The 23,220-nt window shown below is 37.3% G+C and overlaps 1 protein-coding gene across 5 annotated transcripts in view; it reads right to left on the bottom strand.

The window, feature by feature from the left end:
* LOC103316355 (myelin regulatory factor) overlaps window positions 1-23,220 on the bottom strand; it is a 299,437-nt gene that overhangs the window by 258,318 nt on the left and 17,899 nt on the right. For 4 of the 5 annotated variants that reach the window (XR_004345181.1, XM_032601471.1, XM_031922450.2 and 1 more), the window contains exon 2: window positions 1,686-1,881. Coding sequence is in view for 4 of the 5 variants with exons in the window: in XM_032601471.1 (XP_032457362.1) it covers window positions 1,686-1,881 (196 nt within the window). In the remaining variant the exon portion in view is untranslated. Of the gene's footprint in view, window positions 1-1,685; window positions 1,882-2,998; window positions 3,237-3,352; window positions 3,552-3,952; window positions 4,523-23,220 lie in introns of those variants that run through there. The other variant, XM_031922451.2, reaches the window with a different exon arrangement.

Genomic DNA, 23,220 nt, shown 5'->3' with positions numbered 1-23,220 from the left:
TGTTCGCTTTGGCGATCGGTGAGACGGGTCTGAAATCGTTACCTTTAAGTCGATGCTATTGCACAAGATTGTTAATTAATTCATGATTAAAATGAGATTTAATATAATAGAGACGTCTCTCTAATTCATAAAAAAAATTATGAACTCGGAGAACCAGAGGACCGAAGAACCGGAGGACCAGAGAACCGGAGAAACGAAGAACGCCAAAATGGATTTCTCTTTAATATAATAGGGGGATTTTATATAAAACCATAACGTAAAATCTAAAAAAGTGTGACATAGGGCTGGTGGCCCAGAGAACCGGAGAAAATTTGTTTCACTCGAATATAATGTAAGATTTTGGAAAAAGATAAATCTTATCTCGGCTAATTTCTTCTTGCTGCCTATGCCTAATTGATTAGTTCAAAATATATTAAGACTCAAATTCTTTGTCTTTCACTGTATACTTTGTATAACTGAAAATTACTATTTTTGTTAAACCGTATAACTCGCTTACTAAAGTTGAGAATATTTTAAAAGAATAAGTGGTTTTATGAAGTTATATAAGAAGTAACGAAGAACAACGTCCCTCGCCACGCCGGTAATCGAGGGAGGATAGAAAGTGACGAAATAGGGCAGCGATGGCTCAGTGGTAGCACGCGCGCAGAGATCTCGGGAGCGCCAGATCGATTCTTCATCGTCAAGTCTCATCCCGTTACAAAGAACCATTAATATACTATATATTTAAACAATATTTTATCTATTGGAACTATAATTCAGTTGGAGGAAGCTGCGTGCCAAAGAATTGACAGTGGTTTTTTTATCTAAATAAATAAATTTTTCATAACTTATGCGTAATTTCTATAATTTGTTTAGACATAAGGAACAAAATGTTACATCATATTAGATACTTTTTGTTAACTATATTTACAAATATATGTCATGTTTTCTGCATTGATAATATATCACCCTATTGAAAAATCTCACCTGAAATCTCACGTGAGATTTTTTAATAGGGCATTGTATCCAAATAATTATTTTATAAGTTTATGTACACTAATAAGTATGCACAAATAACTTGCTAACAGACAATATCATAAGTAAAATAAAACGGGCATGGCAAGTTACGTATAAGTGCCTTGGGAGTTATTCCTAATTGATCATTATATAACTTAACTTTAAGTTAAGGAAAACCATGATTAAACGGAACAATTTCTTTGCTTTATTATGATTAAACATAACAAACTTGACTTTGTTTGATTAATCTTAGTTCTTTTTTATTTGTAATTTCGTTGCTAGATAAATTGTTTGCTAACAAATTTAGTATATAAATTGTAGTTTCTGTTATAGAATTATTTACATTATTTATACATTTAAAACTTGCTTTATTTCCATTGATCTCATTACTTTTTTAATATATGGTTACATTTATGATATTTGCTACAGCATTTGTTGACAACTAATTTTGACCAATAGAAGAATTTTTGTAACAAATATGTATGAAATGCTATGCGATTGACAACCATGATCATTTTTTGGAATACATTAAACTTGCATGATCTTTACTTTTTTAAAAGACAATTTTTAGCGATACATTATTAAATACATTATTAAATAAATATTTAAACAATACATTTGCCTAGAGGAAGCTTCATAAAAGTAAATTTTAGTTACGCAGTATAAAGATAAATAAAGGCTTGGCTTACCCTAACGATTATCCTTTCAGAAGCATATGCGACGACTTGATAGTTGACTTGATCAGATGTATGAGCATGAAGCCCAACAATCAAATAAAAATACCTTTGATCTGGATTAGGTTTACCCTTTTTCCTCATATTATTACTCGTGGTTTCACTAAAGTGTAAACGTCCAACTGTCACACGCTCAGCACCAGCGTCAACTCTAAACAGACTTAGTTTATAAAATACTTGCTAATTTATATTAAAGGATCTATCAATGCATATAAGGCATTCTACGAGGAGTCGGACACTTCGCGGTCGAAAAATCAAGCTCTTGCAATTTTGAGGGCACACTAACCAGACCAAGTTTTTTACATGCGCTTGGGCATACAATATGTAAAAAACATGGGTGCCACCTCCGAACCCTATGCCAACAGAAAGTTACGAGCCAATTACTAATTACCAAAAAATAGCCTTTATTGTGCCTCGGGTAATTAATTACCTGGCCAAATAATCGTCATTTTTTTCGACATTAATAGACAGCTGGGTCCAAGATCTTGAATTTAAAAAAAAAAATCGTTGAAAACGAATGTCCTTATCGAATGTGGCGAGCGATTTTCGGAGGTGGCACCCATGTTTTTTATATATTGTATTTCCAAGCGCATGTAAATACTTGGTCTGATTAGTGTGCCCTGAAAATTGCAAGAGCTCGATTTTTCGACCGCGAAGTGTCCGACTTCCCGTAGAATGCCTAATATGCAAATTTTAGTCCTAAATTTTTACAATTCTTAATGTTAAAGCTTTTTTTATATTATAAAATTTATGCGATAGTAATATTTATGTTACGTGGCAACTTTCTGGATTCACATTTGAAATAATAATTTCAAATGTGGGATCGAAAAAGTTCTACACGTATAAAGGAACAGCGAGACTCAAGGCCACAAACAACTTCCCCGTCAACGGCTAGAGGTGCATGTGCGGAGCTACGTTGCAGTTTCGACGCGCAACTAGCTGCCAGGCCCTGTAAGGCCTAATGAGTGCAACAAGTGTCGACACTGTAACGCGGCTAAGGGGAAGTAAGCTGGCGACGGCGTGGGAGGTCCGGAACCTCTTCCGAGCGCTCTCGAATCACGCTGCTCTCCCATTCCGTGATCGGGCGCAGAAGCCGGCGGACCAATAGAGTTTTATTCAGATTCTAATTCACAGATCCAAATCAATTAGTCAGAGACAATAGTTTTCATTATTTAGATTTCAAGTGAGAATTTTCTGTAGAATTGTAAAGAGTTTGTTCAAGTAAACATCGTAAGGTAAGAATCATAAATATTAATTTGGACCACTACCAAAAGCAAAGAAAGGACATTTGCAGGCAGGGATACGGATCCAGACCAGATTCCTCCCTGGACACCTGTAGAGCGTGTCAGATAGGCAAACTCGCATAAAAAGGGGATACTCTTCAAGTTTCCACCTAACAAAAATTGGAGGTCCCACCGAGATATTGCCTATCTCAAAGCAAATTTGATTCTCTTTTCTTTTGGACCACAATATACTAATATTAACGTGAATGCAGTGTCCGCGACGCTAAAACAAAAAAATTTAAAATTAGAAAAATCGTGAAAATTAAATGGTGAAATAAAATAAGTGAACGCGAAGTGATTAAAAAAAAATTTCTTTAAGAGTAAAATCACGCGAGATACTCGTAACAAAGGCAGGTGTCGAATTTCAAACTGCGCGCAGCAGAGTCGAAAACGTCGCTTGGGAGCTTGGCGTCGTGCCGTGACGTCAGAGCTTTTGTAGTGGTTGAGTGCGCGTGGGTAGTTAAGAGGGCGGCCATCTTGCGAACTTCGGTTTTCCCAAACTTGAAATCAATCGTTGCTTTGTTCATGTTCTTTCAGCCTATTGAGAAGAAAAATATGTTAGGAAAATATTCGAATCGAAAAGAAAAATTATCGAGTATCCAAATTTCAAAAAGAGAAATTTTCAAATCTTCAAAAATTTGCCGAAAATAAAATCATTTTAGTCAAAGCATCTTAATTCTCAAAAATTTCGACAAAAGCAACTTTGCAATTTTCAAAAAAAGGAACGAAATCATTGCTTGTAAATGGACCCCAAATGATAATGACTAAAATATTTATGATTTTAATATAAAAAAATATCTCATGAACATATAAAAATTTATATAATACAGCTGACAACAAGTTGGTAAAGCTGTGTTACTTTAGAGGGAAGAGTCCGTTAGTTTTTATGTAAAGGGAAAGAAAACACAAGCGAATCCAATATAAGTATTATATACATACCTCAATCTGGTCGACGAAGATTAAAAATCATTGGCATTTACCAGCGTCCTTATTACGCAGACACTCTGGTGCTGAAATTCGATTTTCACAGCAAGAGTGAGGGTTGACTGTTCAGGACCAGAAGTATTCGCTCCATTTTATAAAAGAAAATCAAAATTGGTATCAGAGGTTATTAGAAATGAAAGAGTGCGACTGACAACAAATTGGTAAAGTCACACTCATTGTTTGATGTTGTGAAGATATAAGTTTTAAAATATGAACAAATTGGCCCCTCTAATCTTTATGAGAGGAAAAAAATTGAGAAAACGCGTCTAAACAAGAATATCTAACTTTAGTTGTGCGACAAATGCAATTAGACACCTAGTTTCAAAATATTCATTATTTTATCACAAACACACACTTTTATTCTCGCCATTATTTTGAGAAAGTCGAATGTTGGAACGCGTCGAAGCTAATTACACGTGCGCACTATTTTCAACGCGATTTAATAACGATAATTGAAGGAGAATGTACACGACGCGACGCGGGTGAGGTTAGCTATTGCAGCATAGCAGCCGACGGCACGTGTTTGTTCAAAGCGAACGCGGGCGCAGACGCATGCGTTCGAGCGTGGTTACTAGGCGCGGCTAGGGACTTTACAGCGGTGCGAGACTAGGCGCGCGCAACTGACGCGGCCGAGTCGAGATAGAGTCAAGAAGCAGAGAGAGCGCGCGACAGCCATTTTGAGCGGGCGCGGGATTCAAATAGTGAAAACGAAAGATCAACATTTTAAGAGTTTTACAACAATAATAATCATTATTAATTAATATAGATTTAAAATCACGCTTGTTTAACCTTTTCGTAAATAAATAAATAATTTTTTTTTGGTTTGATTATTTTACCGAGAGAACTTTACACCGTAGGAAGTAATAATTGTTGGTTTAGGGTTCTATTAACTAAATATTAAGTGAATAATAAATTCTTTATCTTCGTAGATTTAAAAACAATATTAAAATTTGTTTTTCTTTTAAGGATAATACTTTACTATTAATTCGGTTTTTCTTTAATTGGTTGATCATAAGGTGTTTAATTACTTTTAAGCATAGTCTACTAATAATTGCTTAGAATTTCAATTTTATTCTTTTTCATCATGTTCATCTAATTCTTTTTATGTTTAATTAAATTAAATAAAATTGAGTGACGCTTTATATGCAATTTACGTAAAAACTTTTAAACTTTTGTTAAACTATTTCAGCACACATTTAACTCAATCTGCCCAATTAGATTTTACAATAATTTTCAAATAAACAATCAAATCTCATCGATAATTTTCAGAATCTTAGGAATTTTAATTTTGACTAGGCTAATTAGTAACGTTTAAGTTCTGGGTACTATTTTTTTTGGGTTTTTGAATTTAATTATTAAGATACAACTATTCAATTTTCCTTTTAGTATATAAGAATCGAGCGATATTGTTTTAGGATAAAGGTTATGATAATTTGAAAGGTTTTAGCTTAAGTTTATCTTTTGGAATTTCATTTTTTTTCCTCTCAACTTGCGTGGATTTTAATTTTTTTTTAATCCTCTACGAGCATTATATATATCACCCTAAAAACCCCTTTTGCGACATACGAAACCTTAGTAATATTTTTTTTGTTTGTTTTGGTTCATACATTTTGTATGCTTCCAAGGCACATATCTTTTTAATTTTTCTCTTCGAATTTAAAAGTAAAACTTTTTGAAATTAAGTGATATCGGCGACGAGTAAGAGTGGTGACATAAGTTAGGCAAAATTCTACAATTAATTAAAAATAAATTGGGTAAGAAGAAGAAAATCAAAGTAACTGAAAGCATATTAAATAACTCAAAGTATCATAAGAGTGCAAGAGAGTCAATCGACGATACGAGTGATTATCTAGATTATCTAGAAGGCACACCGTACTTATTCGAGATGACGGGGAACGCCTCAAACAATGATGATTCAGCCAATGGAGGAGCACCAGATGCGAGCATGCTATTAATGAGCACCATGGCAAACAGATTTGCACTCATAAATTGCATAAGCGGCATTCCAAGTTTTGATGGGAAAAAGAATCTTCGAGACTACGTACAAGATTTGAGGAACGCCAGCGAGTTAGTCAGTGACCCGATCAAGCCGCAATTTTTACAACATGCTCTACATAAAATAACGGGATAAGCAAAAAAAAGTTTAAACATAAAACGATAAAAAGTGTAGAAGATTTGATACAACATTTAAAGCAAAGATTTGGACCCGGAAGAAATTTCAGTTACTATAATAACAAGATACAGAACGTGAGAATGATTGAACAAGACACAGTAGGCAATTTTTATGATGAAATAAACGTGCTCCTGAGCAGTGATAAGAATGCTTTGAAGGAAGAAAAAGGAGAAGAATTCAAAAATGAGATGATGGCACCATTGGAAACTTTAGCAGTGGACATATTTATCAAAGGTTTACCTGTAAATTTGGCTGAGCGAGTAGATTATAGTAAACCCAATGATTTGCGAGAAGCTTATGAAGAAACAGTACGACTAGAAACCAGGATGGAAGCTAAAATAATTCCAGATTCAAGGCCATACAGAGGTAGAGGCCGATATTACAACAATCAAGACAATTATAATGGGCCGCAAAATGGTGACAATTATCGTAATTAGGGAGGATACCGGCATGAGAATCTCTACCAAAATAATTATGGCAACCAAGGTGGACGAGAAGGTTACCATCGCAATTACAATAATGGGCAGCAACAATGTAACAAATGGCAGGCTTGAAATAGCAATGGAAACTGGGGAAATCAGCAAATATTCGATCACGAGACTGGAAGATACTATGACGCACCACCGTATCCTGACAGGAGAAATGACACTAACTGGCGCAATAATCACCAGCAACATAATGATCAGGCCCAAAGAGGTAATTTAAACTACCAAGAGGCTCGCCACAACCCCAGGATGGCGAGCCAAAACCAAGGTTATCCGAGAAATAACCAAATGCATCCAATGCAGGGTACAAATCAAGTCCAAAACCAACAGATGCCCGGAAACACGGATCAACAGCATTATCAACAACAGCTACAGGCATACAACGAGAACAAAAATGCGAACCCAACGAATCCAAGCAACAATCAGCCGAAAGCACCAGTAATGGCAATTTTGTCGAGGCCAGAGAGGTATCAAGAATGTGGCCCACAAATTGTAAAGGACCTCAAAATGTTGATTGGGAGGGACAAAGCCACAGCAGTAAGAATATGAATACCAGTTGGAACCACTAAACCATGGGTGGAATTCATGATTGACAACGGAGCCACAGTGAATTTAATTAAAGCAAGTGTACTGGACGATGACATGCCTATCTGCACTGCTGACGCTAGAGAACTAAGCGGAATCACGAACCAGACTGTGAAGACGTACGCATCAATATATTTAGATATAAAAGGTACCCCAGTAAAATTCCAAATAGTGTCGGATGACTTTCCAATTCCATTTGATGGGATGTTAGGACGCAATTAGCTAAAGAAAGAAGAGGCTGTGATATCTTATTACAAAAATGCGCTAATGATAAGCGGAGATGTGATGCACCCAATACCGTTCATAGTACACGAAGAAGCACATAATCCAAAGAATTAAAGAAAAGGATATAAATGCAAACAAGCCAACGAAATACTAAAGGTAGAACCTGCAATTGAAAAGAGAAATGAGTTAACAGAATCAACAATCATCGGAGAGACAGAACAAGCCCCAGGGAAGGTGACACATACATTAAAAGCGAGGAGCAGACAAGTAATACAAATCAACTTAATCAAAAGCAACCTGGAAGAGAGAAATATACCAAGAATTGACGTGGGGAACGAAAATCTCTTCGTGGGCGAAGGAGTAGTGACAAACGTGAACAACACTTGCAAGATAATGGCTATCAACACCAGTGAACAAGACGTGACGATAGAAGTGGATCCAAAAGAACTAATACCTTTCGACACAGGACCCGATATCCTGCAAGAAACAGACAGTGAGTTTGATGAAGATGCAATAATAGATAGAATCAAACGATTGGAAAAGGTGAAAGAAGCCATAAGAAGAAGTAATCTCAATCGAGAAGAACTAGATATAGTGGACCGAATAATCGAAGACTATTTAGATAGATTCTTACTACCAGGTGACAGACTACCATGTACTGATATGATTCAGCACTGCATTCATTTAGAGAACAATGTACCTATAAACACAAAGCAATATAGACACCCGCCACAGCATAAGCAAGTTGTGAGAGACAGTGTAGCCAAGAAAATAAGAGACAAAATCATAAGAGAATCCAATTCACCGATATGGATTGTGCCAAATAAACCCGACAGCCATGGAAATCCAAGATGGTGGATGGTGATTGATTTTAGAGAATTGAACAAGAAAACAATCAGAGACGCAGATATCATGGACCAATTGGGAGGTGCAACGTACTTTTCCATCTTCGACTTAGTAAGCGGCTTTCAACAAATACTAATGGCACCCGAGGACTGCTATAAAACAGCTTTTACGACAATCAATGGACATTACGAGTATACCAGAATGCCAGAAGGTTTGAAAAATGCCACAGCGATTTTCCAAAGACTAATGGAAAAAGCACTTAGAGGACTTCAGAACATTGAGATGCCTGTGTATGTAGATGACATCGTTGTTTATAGCAAAGATCTACAAGAGCACGAAAGTAGAATCAGAAATTTAATGCAAAGACTGAGTGAAGCGAAATTGGTTCTGCAACCAGATGAAATTGAATTCTTCAGAACATAAGTGGGCTTCTTAGGACACATAATCAGTGCAAGAGGCGTGGGACCAAATCCAGAGAAAGTTGCAGCCATCGCTAAATTAGCCACACCCAAAAGCGCAAAAAATATAAGGGAAGTTCTTGGAATGTTTGGCTATTATCGAAAGTACATTAAAGAATGATTTATTGAAAAAGAACGTTAAGTTTGAGTTGACCGAAAAATGCGAAGAGAGCTTTGAAAAATTAAAACAGTGCCTCATGGAGGAACCCATACTACAATTTCCAGACTTCAACAAAGAATTCACTCTGACGACTTATGCATCGGATTACGCAATTGGAGCCGTTCTAAGCCAAGAGAAAGATGGATTCAACCACCCCGTATAATATTTATCGAGAGCATTAAACAAAGCGGAAAGAAACTACTCCAATACAGAAAATGAGTGTTTAGCTGTATTATATGCGCTACATCAATTCAGACCATATTTATTATGTCGCAAATTTACCTTGGTCAGTGATCACGAACCATTAAATTGGATGCATACTAGAAAGGACTCTGGACAAAGATTGATGAGGTGGATGTTTAGATTCACCGGGTACGAGTGCACTTTTAAATATAAGCCAGGCAAACTGAACAAGAATGCTGATGCCTTATCAAGAAATCCTCCAGAAATGACCGAAAAGGAAATAAATGAAAATCTGCCAAAAATAAAGGTCATGATTATAGATGAAAAGACAAAGCAGAACGGGAACAAAACCAAAAGTCATGCTTCAACAGATGGAACAACCTTTCGAAACAGAGCTCACTCAGCATCTGAAAGAACTACGGCACCAAGAGGAAGAGGGAGACCAGTAGGAGCGAAAACAAACAACTATGCACCAAAATTGGACCACAGCGTGATTGCGCAAAGGACGCGAGGGAGAACAGCAAAGGTAGAAAGTCCAATAGCCACCTACATCAAACAAGGAGCAATACCAAAAGTAACTAAGACATTGAAGTCTGCCAAAACAAATAAACCCATGGACAAACCTTTGTTGAAAGTGACCAAACCTACATCAGAGACCATTGCAACTAGCGAAGAAGAAAGCAGTAAGGATACCCAAAGTGATACCGATTCTGAGGCATCCACCAATAGAAAACTCTCTCCATCACGCAGGTCATGGCTATCATCCACAGCATTAGCAGGGAGTGAAACCGAAAGACCACCACTGCCCGACCCAAGGTACAGTGGATTAAGAATTGATGATTACCAATCAGAAGACTCTGACTCCGATGGAGACACGTCATCGACCGACAGTCAAAATAGGACAATCAGTAATATCGAAGTGCTAGTAAGTGCAGAAGAACCTTCAAATACAGAAGCAAACACCGATAATGACTCCGTAAGAGAAAGTTCCATAAGGACCACTTTAAGCAAGGAAGAAGTGGAAGAATTAAGCAAGAAGTTTGAAGAAAGTCTCAAGAGATATCAAGAAAAGAGCATAATGCCAGAGAGTACGAGTCGGTTACCGATTTATCATTGTGTCTCTAAGAAGGAGAAGAAATCACTGAACAAATGCGTTTTAGAATGCACTAACATAGTTCAATGCATGCTAAACTTATTTAAAATAAATCGCTTGACCACTTCTGGTTATAGACCCCAAACCAATGGCTCTCTCGAAAGAAGCCATGCGCCCTCGTCGAGTTTATCAGAATTTATTCTGAAAAATACGATGATTGGGATAAATTAGCACCCTTCGCGACATTTACGTACAATACTAGCGTACATTCAGCAACTAACTTCACCCCTTTCGAATTAGTCTATGGTAGAATAGCCCGTTTCCCCTTAAAAATACCCTCTGATGAAAAGTTAAGAACCTATAACGCGTACATTAGAGATCTCATATTGCTACTCCATGAAATGAAACTCTTAGCGGGGGAAAAACAAACATAAATCGAAACAAGTTTATGACAAAAAGGTTAGGAAATTTAAGGGGAAAGTGGGAGGCTATGCCAGACTTATTACTGAACCTCGAACAGGAAAGTTTGATGGTTATAGAAATAAGCCCTTGAAGATTATTGAATTTATTGGTAGGAAAAATGTAATTTTAGAATATCCTAATGGTAAAAGAATTCGAAAGCATATAGATACATTAAAACATGTAGAGGACAACTCTGATACCAATTCTGATTAATTAATAACATATTAACATAAATAAATTTTCAAATAAAACATTCATAAAATTCTTATAAACTCCCATTAACTAATATCAAAATTTGCAGGATGAATAAATTCAACAAACTTTTGCTTATAATTTGAAATATAATGATAACGACCCAAAGTCAATCCCAATATCAAATAGACCCATTAGACCCGAATCCTGGCATCTACTTTGAGAGAGTGGACGTCATGAGAACAAGGAGAGCTGACTGGAAAATTCAAATCTACTTCGAGGTGGATGAATTCATGCAGATACATGCACCATTGGAGTCATACAAGGCCGCCTGCAACAGTTGTTTGACGCGAATCGAAGAGACAAAATGCAAACATGCATTAGGACTAGATCTTATAAACTTAAAAGACCAAACTTTGAAAGAGGTACAAAAGCAAATAAATGAAACCATCAAAACAATGACACACCAATCGTATCCAGCAGTGAGAAATCCCAGAAGCATTCGAGTGAAAAGAATAGCACCCCTAGGAATAATAGGCTCAGTAAGCAAAAGCTTATTCGGTCTAGTCACCACTGACGACGTAGACAATATCAACAAGAACATAGACACGTTATTTCAGGACCAGACGAAAATCGTGCAGATAATGGACCAAAATGCACATACAGTCTCAGCGCAATTTGAAGAACTATATAACATAACCAAAATCACCAGAAAGTGCTCCAAGAATTCGAAGCAAGCATGACCAAAACAATAAACAAAATGTTCAAAGAAGACGATGAACTAAAACATCTAGTACAAATAACAGTATACGTGAGACGCCTAGAATCAACACTGAACCACTTAATAAAAAGCAACGAAAAGGTTTTGAAAGTACTCAGATATCTGAAGGAACGAAAGATCCACCCGGAACTTATAACAACAAGCATGCTACATCAAATTATTACGGACGTAAAGAGAACCAGCGAAAACCTGGACTTTGCTATACCCGCAGAGCATTTAAGAATAGAAGAAATAATCAAAATATCAGAAATTGACGCGATTCACCAAGACGGAAGGACCATTGCCGTAATACATGTATCACTTGCGGACAGAGAACCATATCAAATTTACAGACTACATCCGGTGGCAGTGCCACAAAATGATCAAAACCAAACAACAGAAATAGTCTTCGTGAAAACATCGCATAAATATATAGCAATAAATTCCAATCAAGAAAGATACGTTAAGTTTGATGTGGAACCCACAATTAAATGCACAAAGACACACTATGCCCTCATTAGTCCAATACTTGGTCCATTTGAGAGCACACCTACAACAAAGGACTGCGAAGTAGCAATGCTATTAAACCCCAACACAGAAATACTAAAAACCTGTGACATAAGATATGGAATGCGTCGGGAGAACCACCGACAGCATGATATATGGACAGGAAACCAAATCCAGTCGAACTACATATTTGTATAAACCCGAAATTGATCTAAAGATACATGACATGTATCCCATTCTCAACGAAAAAGACCAGAATCCTGGTCACGATGCACCCCAAAGCATTGAGATAATTGGACCTAAATCTGACTTTAACCAAGCCAAACCTTTAAAACAAATGATAGAAAAATTAAGTGAATTAAAAGAACAGAAAAGACGCGAATATAAAACAAACACCCTCCTGTATAGCGGTCTAACCTTCCAACTGATTATGATAGCAGGCATCATAGCATTAATAATGGGAATGAAATACGGAATGATGATACCCTAACACAAATTAAATAAGCAAACATATAAAATGCCTCAAACTAACGAACCCAATCGCGATAACCCCATAATCGAAACAAACTCAACAGAGACCCCTAGTACTTCTAAAACGAAATGCAATAAATTAAGTAAATCCAAATCATTCATAATAGAAACCCAATTTAAAAATGAAACGGAATGCGATTATTATTAACACACCCCTGTATATGAACCAAGCTTTAACAGTACATCCCCTAATACAAAAAAAAATCTATATTTACAGAAAGTAGCAAGATGACCACGGCAGGTACAAGCGTATCAATATTCTGCGACATGCAGGTGCCAGTCTGGACCGTTGTGCGAGAATTTGAACAAGTTGGGAAACCACGGTGTATTTTTACCGAAAAACACAGAACAGACCCCGGAAGCAAAAAAATTATTATAACTTACGATACAGTAATGGAGGCTATACGAGCAAATGATTTAAAAGCCATACTCATAAGAGTAAACAAGTTCAGAAGACTGGCTAGCACAGTACCAATACCGATAAGAAGGTCGCTACCCAATGAGAACATTCCTACTCCAGCAAAAAGAAATCTTTCGGTCCAACGCGAAGTACGAGTCGTGAACAACACGCAACAAGCAAGAGAAATAAGTAAATGTTATTTTGCATTTTACCCTGGCAAGGCATAAAGAAACAAGGGCAGAAAGAAAGTCGGACCGGCGCGATACGGAGCTCGTGACTGACGACGAAAAACTGTCGATGAAAATCGTACAAGGCTTATTTAAAACTTCGCATCTTTCTAAAATTTGGTCATTTGTTTCGCAAGGTATTTTGCATTTTGCGAACTCAACTCATAAGCGACACTGACGCATTGGAAAATTGAGATTCAGCAGTTTTTATTTAATTTAGTCCATATCGAATTGTTCAAATCATAAAGAAATATTACTATTAGTAAGCATACATCGTACGACGTAACACCTGGGGGGCCAAGTTATTGCAATAGGATAATTGCAATAAAAAAAAAATTATAAAGTCGGTCGATAACGAGTGAGTTTTACATGCAGAATTTTACGAATTAGCCGCTTTAACCTTTTTTATACTTTAAATTACTTATCACTTTGAAATCTAGTATGTAGGTTACAGATAAAAAAAATTGACAATGTAGTAATTATTTCGCTTCCCACCCCTCCTAAATATATCCTATTTTTTTTTTAACATTTAAGCATTTGTTCTTATTGTTTTCTATCATTGTATAAAAAAAATCTATTCACAACTTAGAGAAAAAATTCTTGGTGACTTTGAAATTGAAGGGTTAGGTTTGCTTTTTATAATAGTTGGTGGTCGATCTGGAATAGGTGGGGGTAATATTTTTGGGGAAGATATAGGAGGGATAATTTTGATTTCATAAGTTCTGTTTCTTCATAAAATCTATTCTCGTTTTTTCTTGTAGGACTCTGTTCTTGGATGTTGCTCGTATTTCCGAGTGTAGTCAGCAAGTGTGTTATTGAACTGAAAATTGCTCCAAATAGGTATAGACCAACCATAAATCGTATGTAATAATAATACGTCGTACGACGTAACATATAATTAAATTGCCAGAAATAAGTATTTTACTACACAAATAATTATAGAAGAGTTCATTTAAAAATATCTAGAAAAAACTAAACACTAGAAACATTAAAATAAAATTCGTCCTGCAAGTCTTCAGCATGGTAATCTACTGCCCGAGTAGAAACGATCTTTGGGCGCCCACAAGTAAACTTGTGGCTTCTATCGGGCTCCTCGGCTTTACCCTCACTGCCGTTCAATCGATTTAGGTTATGTGGCCAATGATATCTATTGCAGGAATGCAATAATTTAAACTTGTGTTTAGGGTGTATCGAATTTTTGTACGCACTTTAGTGACTTGTAATAGTGCGGAAATTTTAGTAGTTATATCAAATAGAACGTCTGTAAAATTTAGGCGCATAAAGTCAATTGCTTCCACTCTGTCCAAAGACAAAAAGTCCAAAATTACCACATTTTCGATTAAAATTTTGTTTTAATTCTTCAAACAAATTTAAGAAAAAAAATGTTCTAATACATTTTTTTGTAAAAAACATTCCTTTTTGTTGATAAATTATTGAAGTTTTGGAAATTAAGGTTGAAAATATTGAATTCAACACTTCAATGATTTTTCAACAAGAAGGAATGCATTTTACAAGAAAATGTATAAGAACAATTTTCTCTCAAATTTATATGAAGAATCGAAAAAAAAAATTGGTAATTTTGAAAAATTTATCATTTTTGGCGACCTTAGACAGAGCGAAAGCAATTTACCTTATGGACCCAAATTCTAGGAACGTTCTATTTGATATAAGTACTAAGATTTCCGCACTATGACAAGTCGCCAAATTGTGTACAAAAAATTCGATACGCTCTATGTGTATGTATACAGGTAAATGGTTAAAATCGTAAAAGAATTTCAGTACTAGCAAATAACGCTCGCTTCACTAGCAGATCATATATTTTGTCTATTATTGTTCATTGTGGAGCAGGTCTATGAGGATAAAAATATGTTAATATAATATTTTATCATATTAATATAGTATGTGATGTGATAAGATAAGATGGAAAAATACTTTCTTTAATATGACCTATTATCAAATATTGATAATAGGTTATATCACATGTTTTTACGAAATGTCCGTATGGATGTGTGCGTGTGAGTATATGTATACCGCAATATTTTCGAATCGAGGCTATAAATGTCTACAAAATTTGGCATGTTTATCCGTTTTCAAATTCTGAATTGGGCAAAAGAAGTTATTTTAATTTTGCCAGCTAGTTTTTGTTGGCGTTTATTGAATTTTGCAAAATTATTTTTGGCGTTTTTTGTATCATTTTATTGTTACAAACGATTTAGCCATAACGCATTTGAAGGATAATTTAATTACATTTATTTTCTCGTTTGGCCCTCCAGATCGATCGCACTGTTCGGCAGCAAATGCAAAAAAGGTGATTTTTTCAAAATAAGGCATATCTTTGAAACGAAATATCAGAACCTCGCAAAAAAATACGACGATGGGTTATGAGTCAAACTATATACCACAGAAATTTCAATGTATTTGACTACGTAGTTTTTGAGTTAGGAATCGAAAACTGATAAAAATGAGTATTCCATGTCCAACGTTTACGAGAGTAAAAAGGCTTGAATAGGGAACAGACATGGTTTTGCTATATACATATAAATACTTATATATAGTAGGAAATAGCATAAGAATACGTTATGTATCAATTTTTTGCTGATTTAGTACCTCCAGGCCCTAATATTATTAATTAAAAACTTATATGTTTGAGTAGTTTTTAAAACGGCAGCTCTCCAATATGGCGGCTTAAAGGATAAAGACATAACCTACCGTACTGGCATTGAAGTATATGAATTACAATCATCATGAATCTATTTTGATTTTGAAGCATTATCTCTCAACTCTATTATGATTTTTGAGAAAACAATAAGGTTATTTTATGTATTAACATTTACATACGTTTATACATCTATATATATTTTCATCCTTCGCGCCGCCATATTGATCACGTGATCTCTCAATCAATTAAACGTATCATTAGCAAACCAAATTTTCAAATCCATATTACTTAACAAATATTGCAGTAAAAATCGTAACTTTTGTACTTTTGTGTAAGATTTATTCTTAACTTTATTTTAAAAAAGGTTTAAAAAATCATGTTTGTTCCCTATTCATCGACAATTTCGGAAAAAGGTAGATTTTTTATGCGTCTCGGCTAAGTTCTTTGCGCAGCTTTTAAAACCCCATGGTTCTTAAGATATCGATGATTGATACTTGATGACTAGTTTTCAAGCTAGAAATCGAAAACTAAAAAAAATGGGTTTTCTATGTGGTACGATTACGGGAGTAAAAAAGCTTTAATTACTGACCTCTGCGTCAGCACTCCTCGCGCGCGAACCAGGACTGCAAAGAGTACGCGTTAATCCTTAGTGTGGCTAATGCTGATTGGACTACTGCGATATTTTTCATCTTAATTTCATAACCGCGTGAATCGGTACTGAGGCTTCAAAAACCCAGGAGCCGATCCACGCAATGCCTTTTTGCGTAGTGCTAAATCCGTCCAACACCTTGGGAGCGTGCTAAATTCGTCCCTTAGCATAGCATACACCGAAGAGCCCTTTGAACTCAGATTCATGCTACAGAGATAAGTACAAGCTAAGGACCGTCGGGTAAAATGTCCGGCATTAGCAAAAGCAGTTGATTATCTTTACTATAAATTACCACGTAAACGCTTGTAGATCGTAACAGTCAGCATCTGCCACAAAGGGTGTTTAGAACTGAATCGCGCAGCTCCATAATAATTGTAGGTTCTTAAGATAAATTATAGATACAGATAAGAAAATAAACTAAACTTGTTAATAAAGTACCGTAAAACTACAACTTGCGAATATAGTAATACAACATCAAAACTCAGTCAACTCTGTATTCCGAACGTCTGTGAAGTGCTCTGGGCCGATAAAAACAAAACAATCAATATAATTGAAACCTTATGTATTAAATTATTAATAATAATTACATATTAATTGGCATAAATAAATTCAAATCACCTGTATGGAAATTTTCAACAGTATTATAATGCAAATCACCGTACGATTATGATACGTTTCAATACATTACTGTAGAATTGTGTACGTTGACGTACATTCGCGTACGTTCGCTTACGTTTTAGGTGAAATTCGGACATTTAATACAGCATTATACGTAATCGTACGCGAACGTACGCAAACGTACGCAAACGTACGCCAGCGTACGCGAACGTACGCGAACATACGTAAACGTACGCGAATGAACGCGAATTTCCGCGAACGTACAAAATTATGCATGTTTGTACACAATTGTATAGAGAAGTAATATCTAAAAAAATTAACTTTTAATAAAAAGTAAAAGGTTAGGCGAGTTTGATGTATTCCGCAAAAGTATTATGGATGACAATCACGTAGCATTTCAAACATATTTATTATAACACTTCTTATATTTGTCAAAGTTAATTATGACTTAATAAATGCTGTATAGCAAATGTAATAATTGTAACCCTGGATTAAAAAGGTAATGAGATCAATGAAAAATAGTCAAGTTTTAAATTTATAAATAATATAAATAATTTAACAATGCAAACTGTAACTTGCCATGCCCGATTCACTTTATTTATAGTGTTGTCTATTAGTAACTTATTTGTACATACCTATTTAAGTACATAAACTTATAAAATAGTTATTTCGATACAATAATATATCATCAATGTAGATAACACGACACAACAATTATATTTTAAAAAATTTATATCAACTTTTGCATACTCAAAAACCCTTTATAAGTACCAATATAATGTAAGTACAAAGTTTAACTATTGATAAATTAGATATAACATTATAAAATATAAAAGGAAATTTAAGTTGTTCACCAATCAAAAAAATCAATCGGGCATGGCAAGTTACAGTTTCCATTGTTAAATTATTTATATTATTTATAAATTTAAAACTTGCACAATTACAATTATTACAATACAATTATTACATTTGCTATACAGTATTTATTAAGTCACAATAAACTTTGACAAATATAAGAATTGTTGTAATAAATATGTATGAAATGCTACGTGATTGTCATCCATAATAATTTTGCGGAATACATCAAACTCGCCTAACCTTTTACTTTATTAAAAGTTACTTTTTTTTAGAGATTTCAGTTCTTTTTAGTAAATTTTTTTGAGTATTTACTGCCCAGACTTCGTCATAGGCTACTCTATACACCTAGACACCGCGTTCAAATGATTTTTACAGCTAGATACCAAAAACCACGGTGCGATCTACCTGGACGTTGTCATCGGCCACCTTATACCCCTAGACACATTCCTCGAATGATTTTTTTACCAAGACACCGAAAACTACCTGAACCTTATCATCGGCTACCTTGCCTACCTAGTTACTGTTACTGCTCCGGAACGCAGAGTATGCACCTGTGACAGTGCACACGCACACAACTAAAGCAGCGTGCACACAGCACATACAAGCGCGTAAACAGCGCTTACGCATACACAGACACTACACGACACGCGCCTACGAGACGCATGCCCAGGCGACAGGAGTCGCCCGCGAAACATAAGCATAGGACAAGCAAGGTAGGTGCGAAAGAGAGATAGAAAGATAAAGTATAGCGCGACACGAGAGCCAGTGCTATACCCGAAACGGCGCCTAGTCGCCGAGAAACAAAGATCAGCTCATCCCGAAGGGCCAAGAGAGGGGAGCCGACATACCCGGTAACGAAACCGAGCCTGGTCACTCTTCCGATAGCTGCGACAACAGCAAAAGGTACCCAGCGCTCTCGTAGAGGCGAGCAGCGGACGGAGCGGGGCTCCGGCACAGCGATCCCGATCAGAGGGCGAGCATCAGCCCGATCGGAGAGAGGAGCGCAGCCGCAGGCAGGATCTCCTGGGCGCGTGAGGGCGAGAAGAAACAGGGCACGACCAGCTTGACGGATTCCCGGAGCAGCGCGCGTCCGACTTCGAGCGACGCAGCAGAAACCGACGGCGCACCGAATATCCTGTAAGTGTCTGCGCGCAGCGCACCTGTTCTTCTCTCTCTCTCTCTCTCTCTCTCTCTCTCTCTCTCTCTCTCTCTCTCTCTCTCTGTCTCAAAAGGTGCGTGGCGCAAACAGCGCGATAGACGCTGTAGCTAGGTTAGATAGCAACATCCATCAAGCCAGTGCAGCTAAAAGCACATAACCTCGGTAAGCGCCTCGAGTACGCAAGATACACGCGAGCATGTAATACCTGGACCGGACGACGGCCGGAAGAAATTCTACTTGTTAATTTAGGAAAATAAAGGTTATACTGGGCGTGACTAGCCCGAGAGATCTAGCACGAACATACTGAGTGAAAATCTTTATTCTGCATGCAAACCCCGCTTCCAATTTACATTTCAGCTGGCCAAGCAGAAAGGATCCCGCCACTCTCCGCGGTTCGCTAAAGCGGAGACACTGAGCTAACCGAGGCCGATCATTGTCGTCAAATCGACGACTTTTGCGACACGTTAGCTTCCTGCGCGCCAGCTTGAAGCTTGGCAGGGCTCATTCGTGTAATTTGCGCGCGAGCAGAAGGCAGACATGTCACACACCAACAATCTCTTAATTCTGAATATCGTATAGATATATTGATATCTAGAATATATAGCACTAATAATCCGCGCCACTTGATATGATAGAAGAAGTTAGTGGTTAAACTATTGAAATAACTAATCCATCGAAAAGACGTTTGATACATTTTTTTTCTCTAAGTCTAGAAATTCACACCATTCCGATAACCCTAGTAAAATAATCCTAAAAGAATTGGAAGCAGGGATCAAAAAAATCCGATTGCAAAAATCGATAATTTATCGCGCATATGAAAAATCGATAGTGTAGGAAATAGACAGGAAAAATATTCCCCCTTGGAATACACGAGGCTAGAATACCCGCCAAAAGGCATAAGCCGAGTCGAACTCGTGAATTCCAAGAAACATAAACACACTGCGTAGCGTCGCGGTGAGGCTTAAGCCGACCTCCGAACGTAAACACGCGAGCAAAAATTAGAACGCGCACTGAAAGAATTAAAACTCGATCGATACGGACCGACATCAGACAGACTCGCGAGACTCCGTAGGCGATTACAGGGCGAATACCACCTCAAATATTTCTAGGTATTACTCGGAAAAGAGTAAGAAGCTAAAGCGATACGCGACAAAGCGTTAAAAAAAATTTATAGACAAAATTAGGGATCAAAATCCGAACGACGCAGAAGCAGCGTGGAATTTCGACGACCAAAACGTCACAAAGCAAGCGACCAAAAATTTATTAAATCAAGACGACTCGTTATTAATCGTGAACACAAAAACGGGTACTATACCCAAAAGAGGTATGAGTAAATTCACCCGAGTAACTTTAGAATTCAAAATCAATGAAGTCGTGAAATTCTGGAAAGCCTCGAACCCGAAAGAACAAGAAAACGCGCTAATATAAGAATTAACCCAAAATCAAATGACGCGCATACCGATAGATAACAGCACGCCGCATAAACAGCGCCTAGTAGAACTGGGCAATCTAGACGAATCAATGAATCGAATACACGAGTTAGCAGCGCAACAACAGGATCTAATCCGAAAATACGAAGAATTGCGAACTTTAAATAACCAACTAAGCGCACGTAATGTACAGTTAGAACCATCGATCCACGGAACCAACAGTTCACAACCACGTTGAACACTATTCAATATTAGAGGCGAAAACAAGCCGAGAGACGTAGCCAAATCGGTCGCGTCCTGGGATTTAAGATTTAGCGGAGACGGTGAAGGATTATCGATCGATCAATTTCTACGCCGAGTGCAACAATGCCGAATAACAGCAGCTCTTACCGAGGAAGAATTGCTGAGACGTTTACCGTTATTATTAAAAGAACCAGCGCTTGACGCACTTCGCGTAAATCAAGAAAAATGGTTAACGTGGACAGATTTCGAAGTAGAAATGCGCATCCAGTTTAGATCGGAAGGTTATCCCGAGGAATTCGAAGACGAAATCCGCGAGAGAAAACAAAAACCGAACGAAACGATGAATAATTATTTAAACGCAATGCTAGCGATGCTTAAAAAATTACCAGAACAGTGGACCGATCAAAAGAAAATAAATTGTATTTACAGCAATATGCGCGGAGAATTTTTCACGTTGTTACGTCTTTTCAAAAACGAAACCCTCGACATTTTTTTGAGTAAAGCGCGAACAATAGGTGAAGTCTACGAAATCGGAAAACGCGTAAATGAAAAATCAGCTAACGCCACATCGCCAAAATCAAATGTAGATAAAACGTTTCACAATGGCATCACGGCCAATACACAGAAAAAGACCGAAACTAATATAAACACAGTAGAGGTACCGACGATGGACGAAGTAACGACATTTTTAAGCAGATAATTAACGAAATTTCGAGAATCAATCGAGGCGACAGTTACGAATCACATAAATCCGAAATCGTCTCAAAATTCGAACGGACACTACAACAATCCGAACCAACAAAGCGATAGCCAAGATAATAATCCAAACAATTCCCAGAACACCGGTAGTAATTATTCGCGTGGCAATATACGGTACAATAACCGGTATAGAGGACCAAATAATAACAACCGTGGATACTATAACAACAACAATAACAATGAAAATAGAAATAACCCCGAAAACGACAGTAACTGGTGAGATCACCAGATTGATAATAACTCGCAAAATAATAAAGGGGGCCCCAACAATCGTGGTAGATATTAAAACGTCGGCAACAGAGGCGGTTTTAATAATAACACAGAAAAGGGCGGCTACAGCGGAAATAACGCGAACCCCAATCCGAATCAGAACAGCGGTCCACTACGAACACGATAGAAACCGAAGAGATGGGAAACGAGGAGTGGGCAACGTAAGTGAGACCACTATGCTAGCCAAAAATTCTAAGGTCTCAAAAATAAGAAAGGGAAAATTTAAAAACGGCGATACCAGGCAGCCCAGCATTAATGCTGGGCTACGGCACATAAAACCAGTAAGTCACCCAGCAGCGAACCCGAAAAAACCACTATAAGATTTGAAAATATGAAAGAAAAATTAAGCGAATGGTCTGGGAGAATGTAAAATTTAAAACACGTACACGATAACGCGCAAGTCCAAATCGAAACAGAGAAAAGCAGGCAAGAAAGCCACTACAACAAAAATAAGCGCGAACATATTTTCAAAATCGGTCAGCTAGTCTGGAAAAAGAATAGAATCTTGTCGTCCGCACAAAAAAATATCATCGCGAAATTAGCAAAGCCGTACGTCGGCCCATATGTAATTAATAAAAGAATAGGCGAAAACGTTTACGTACTTCAAGACACCGACGGAAAAACACTAAGTAGCGCATGCCACGCAAAGGAGCTCAAAGAGTACGCGAGCAAAGAACAGCCCGAAGAAAAGCCCGAAGAAAAACCGAAAGAAAATCCCGAAAACAATTCGAAAAAGCCCGAAGAAAAACTGAAAGAAAAGCCCGAAAAAAATTCGAAAAAGCCCGAAGAAAACGCCAAGAAAACCGGCAACGCCGCGTCCGCCGAAAAACCCAAGCGCAGACCCGGCAGTCTACTTTAACAACACGCCAAGTGATGAGAGCCACGCAACTCACCGCCTGCCCCCATCACCCGGCAACACGTGCGAACGCCAGTCACACTAGGCGACAGTCCCGCAGCGCACAAAAGAAGAAAGCGAGAGGGCAGATAAATTTTCCCTTCTCCCTCCATTTAGCCGGCTCATAACAGCCGCACGCGTCAACACTAGTCAAGCGCCCGCACAGTTCAACAGCCGAAACAAGAGAGTGTACATGCAAGAAAAATGAGCAACTTTAGCTCGAGCGAATCATCAAGCGACGGCGAAATCGACCCTAAAGTTCTGAAGAAGCTGTTGCACAAGCTGATCGACAAGTCCAGCAAGAAAAAGTCCGACAGAAAAAGCTGCAAGGACAGCAGTGCAAGTAGCGTAAACGCGAGTGACAAAGTGCCGACAAAGCCCTCATCGAGTGCGACG

The sequence above is a fragment of the Nasonia vitripennis genome (assembly GCF_009193385.2).
Source record: "Nasonia vitripennis strain AsymCx chromosome 1 unlocalized genomic scaffold, Nvit_psr_1.1 chr1_random0016, whole genome shotgun sequence".
NCBI classification, from domain to species: domain Eukaryota; kingdom Metazoa; phylum Arthropoda; class Insecta; order Hymenoptera; family Pteromalidae; genus Nasonia; species Nasonia vitripennis.
This window is presented reverse-complemented; position numbering and strand designations above follow the sequence as displayed.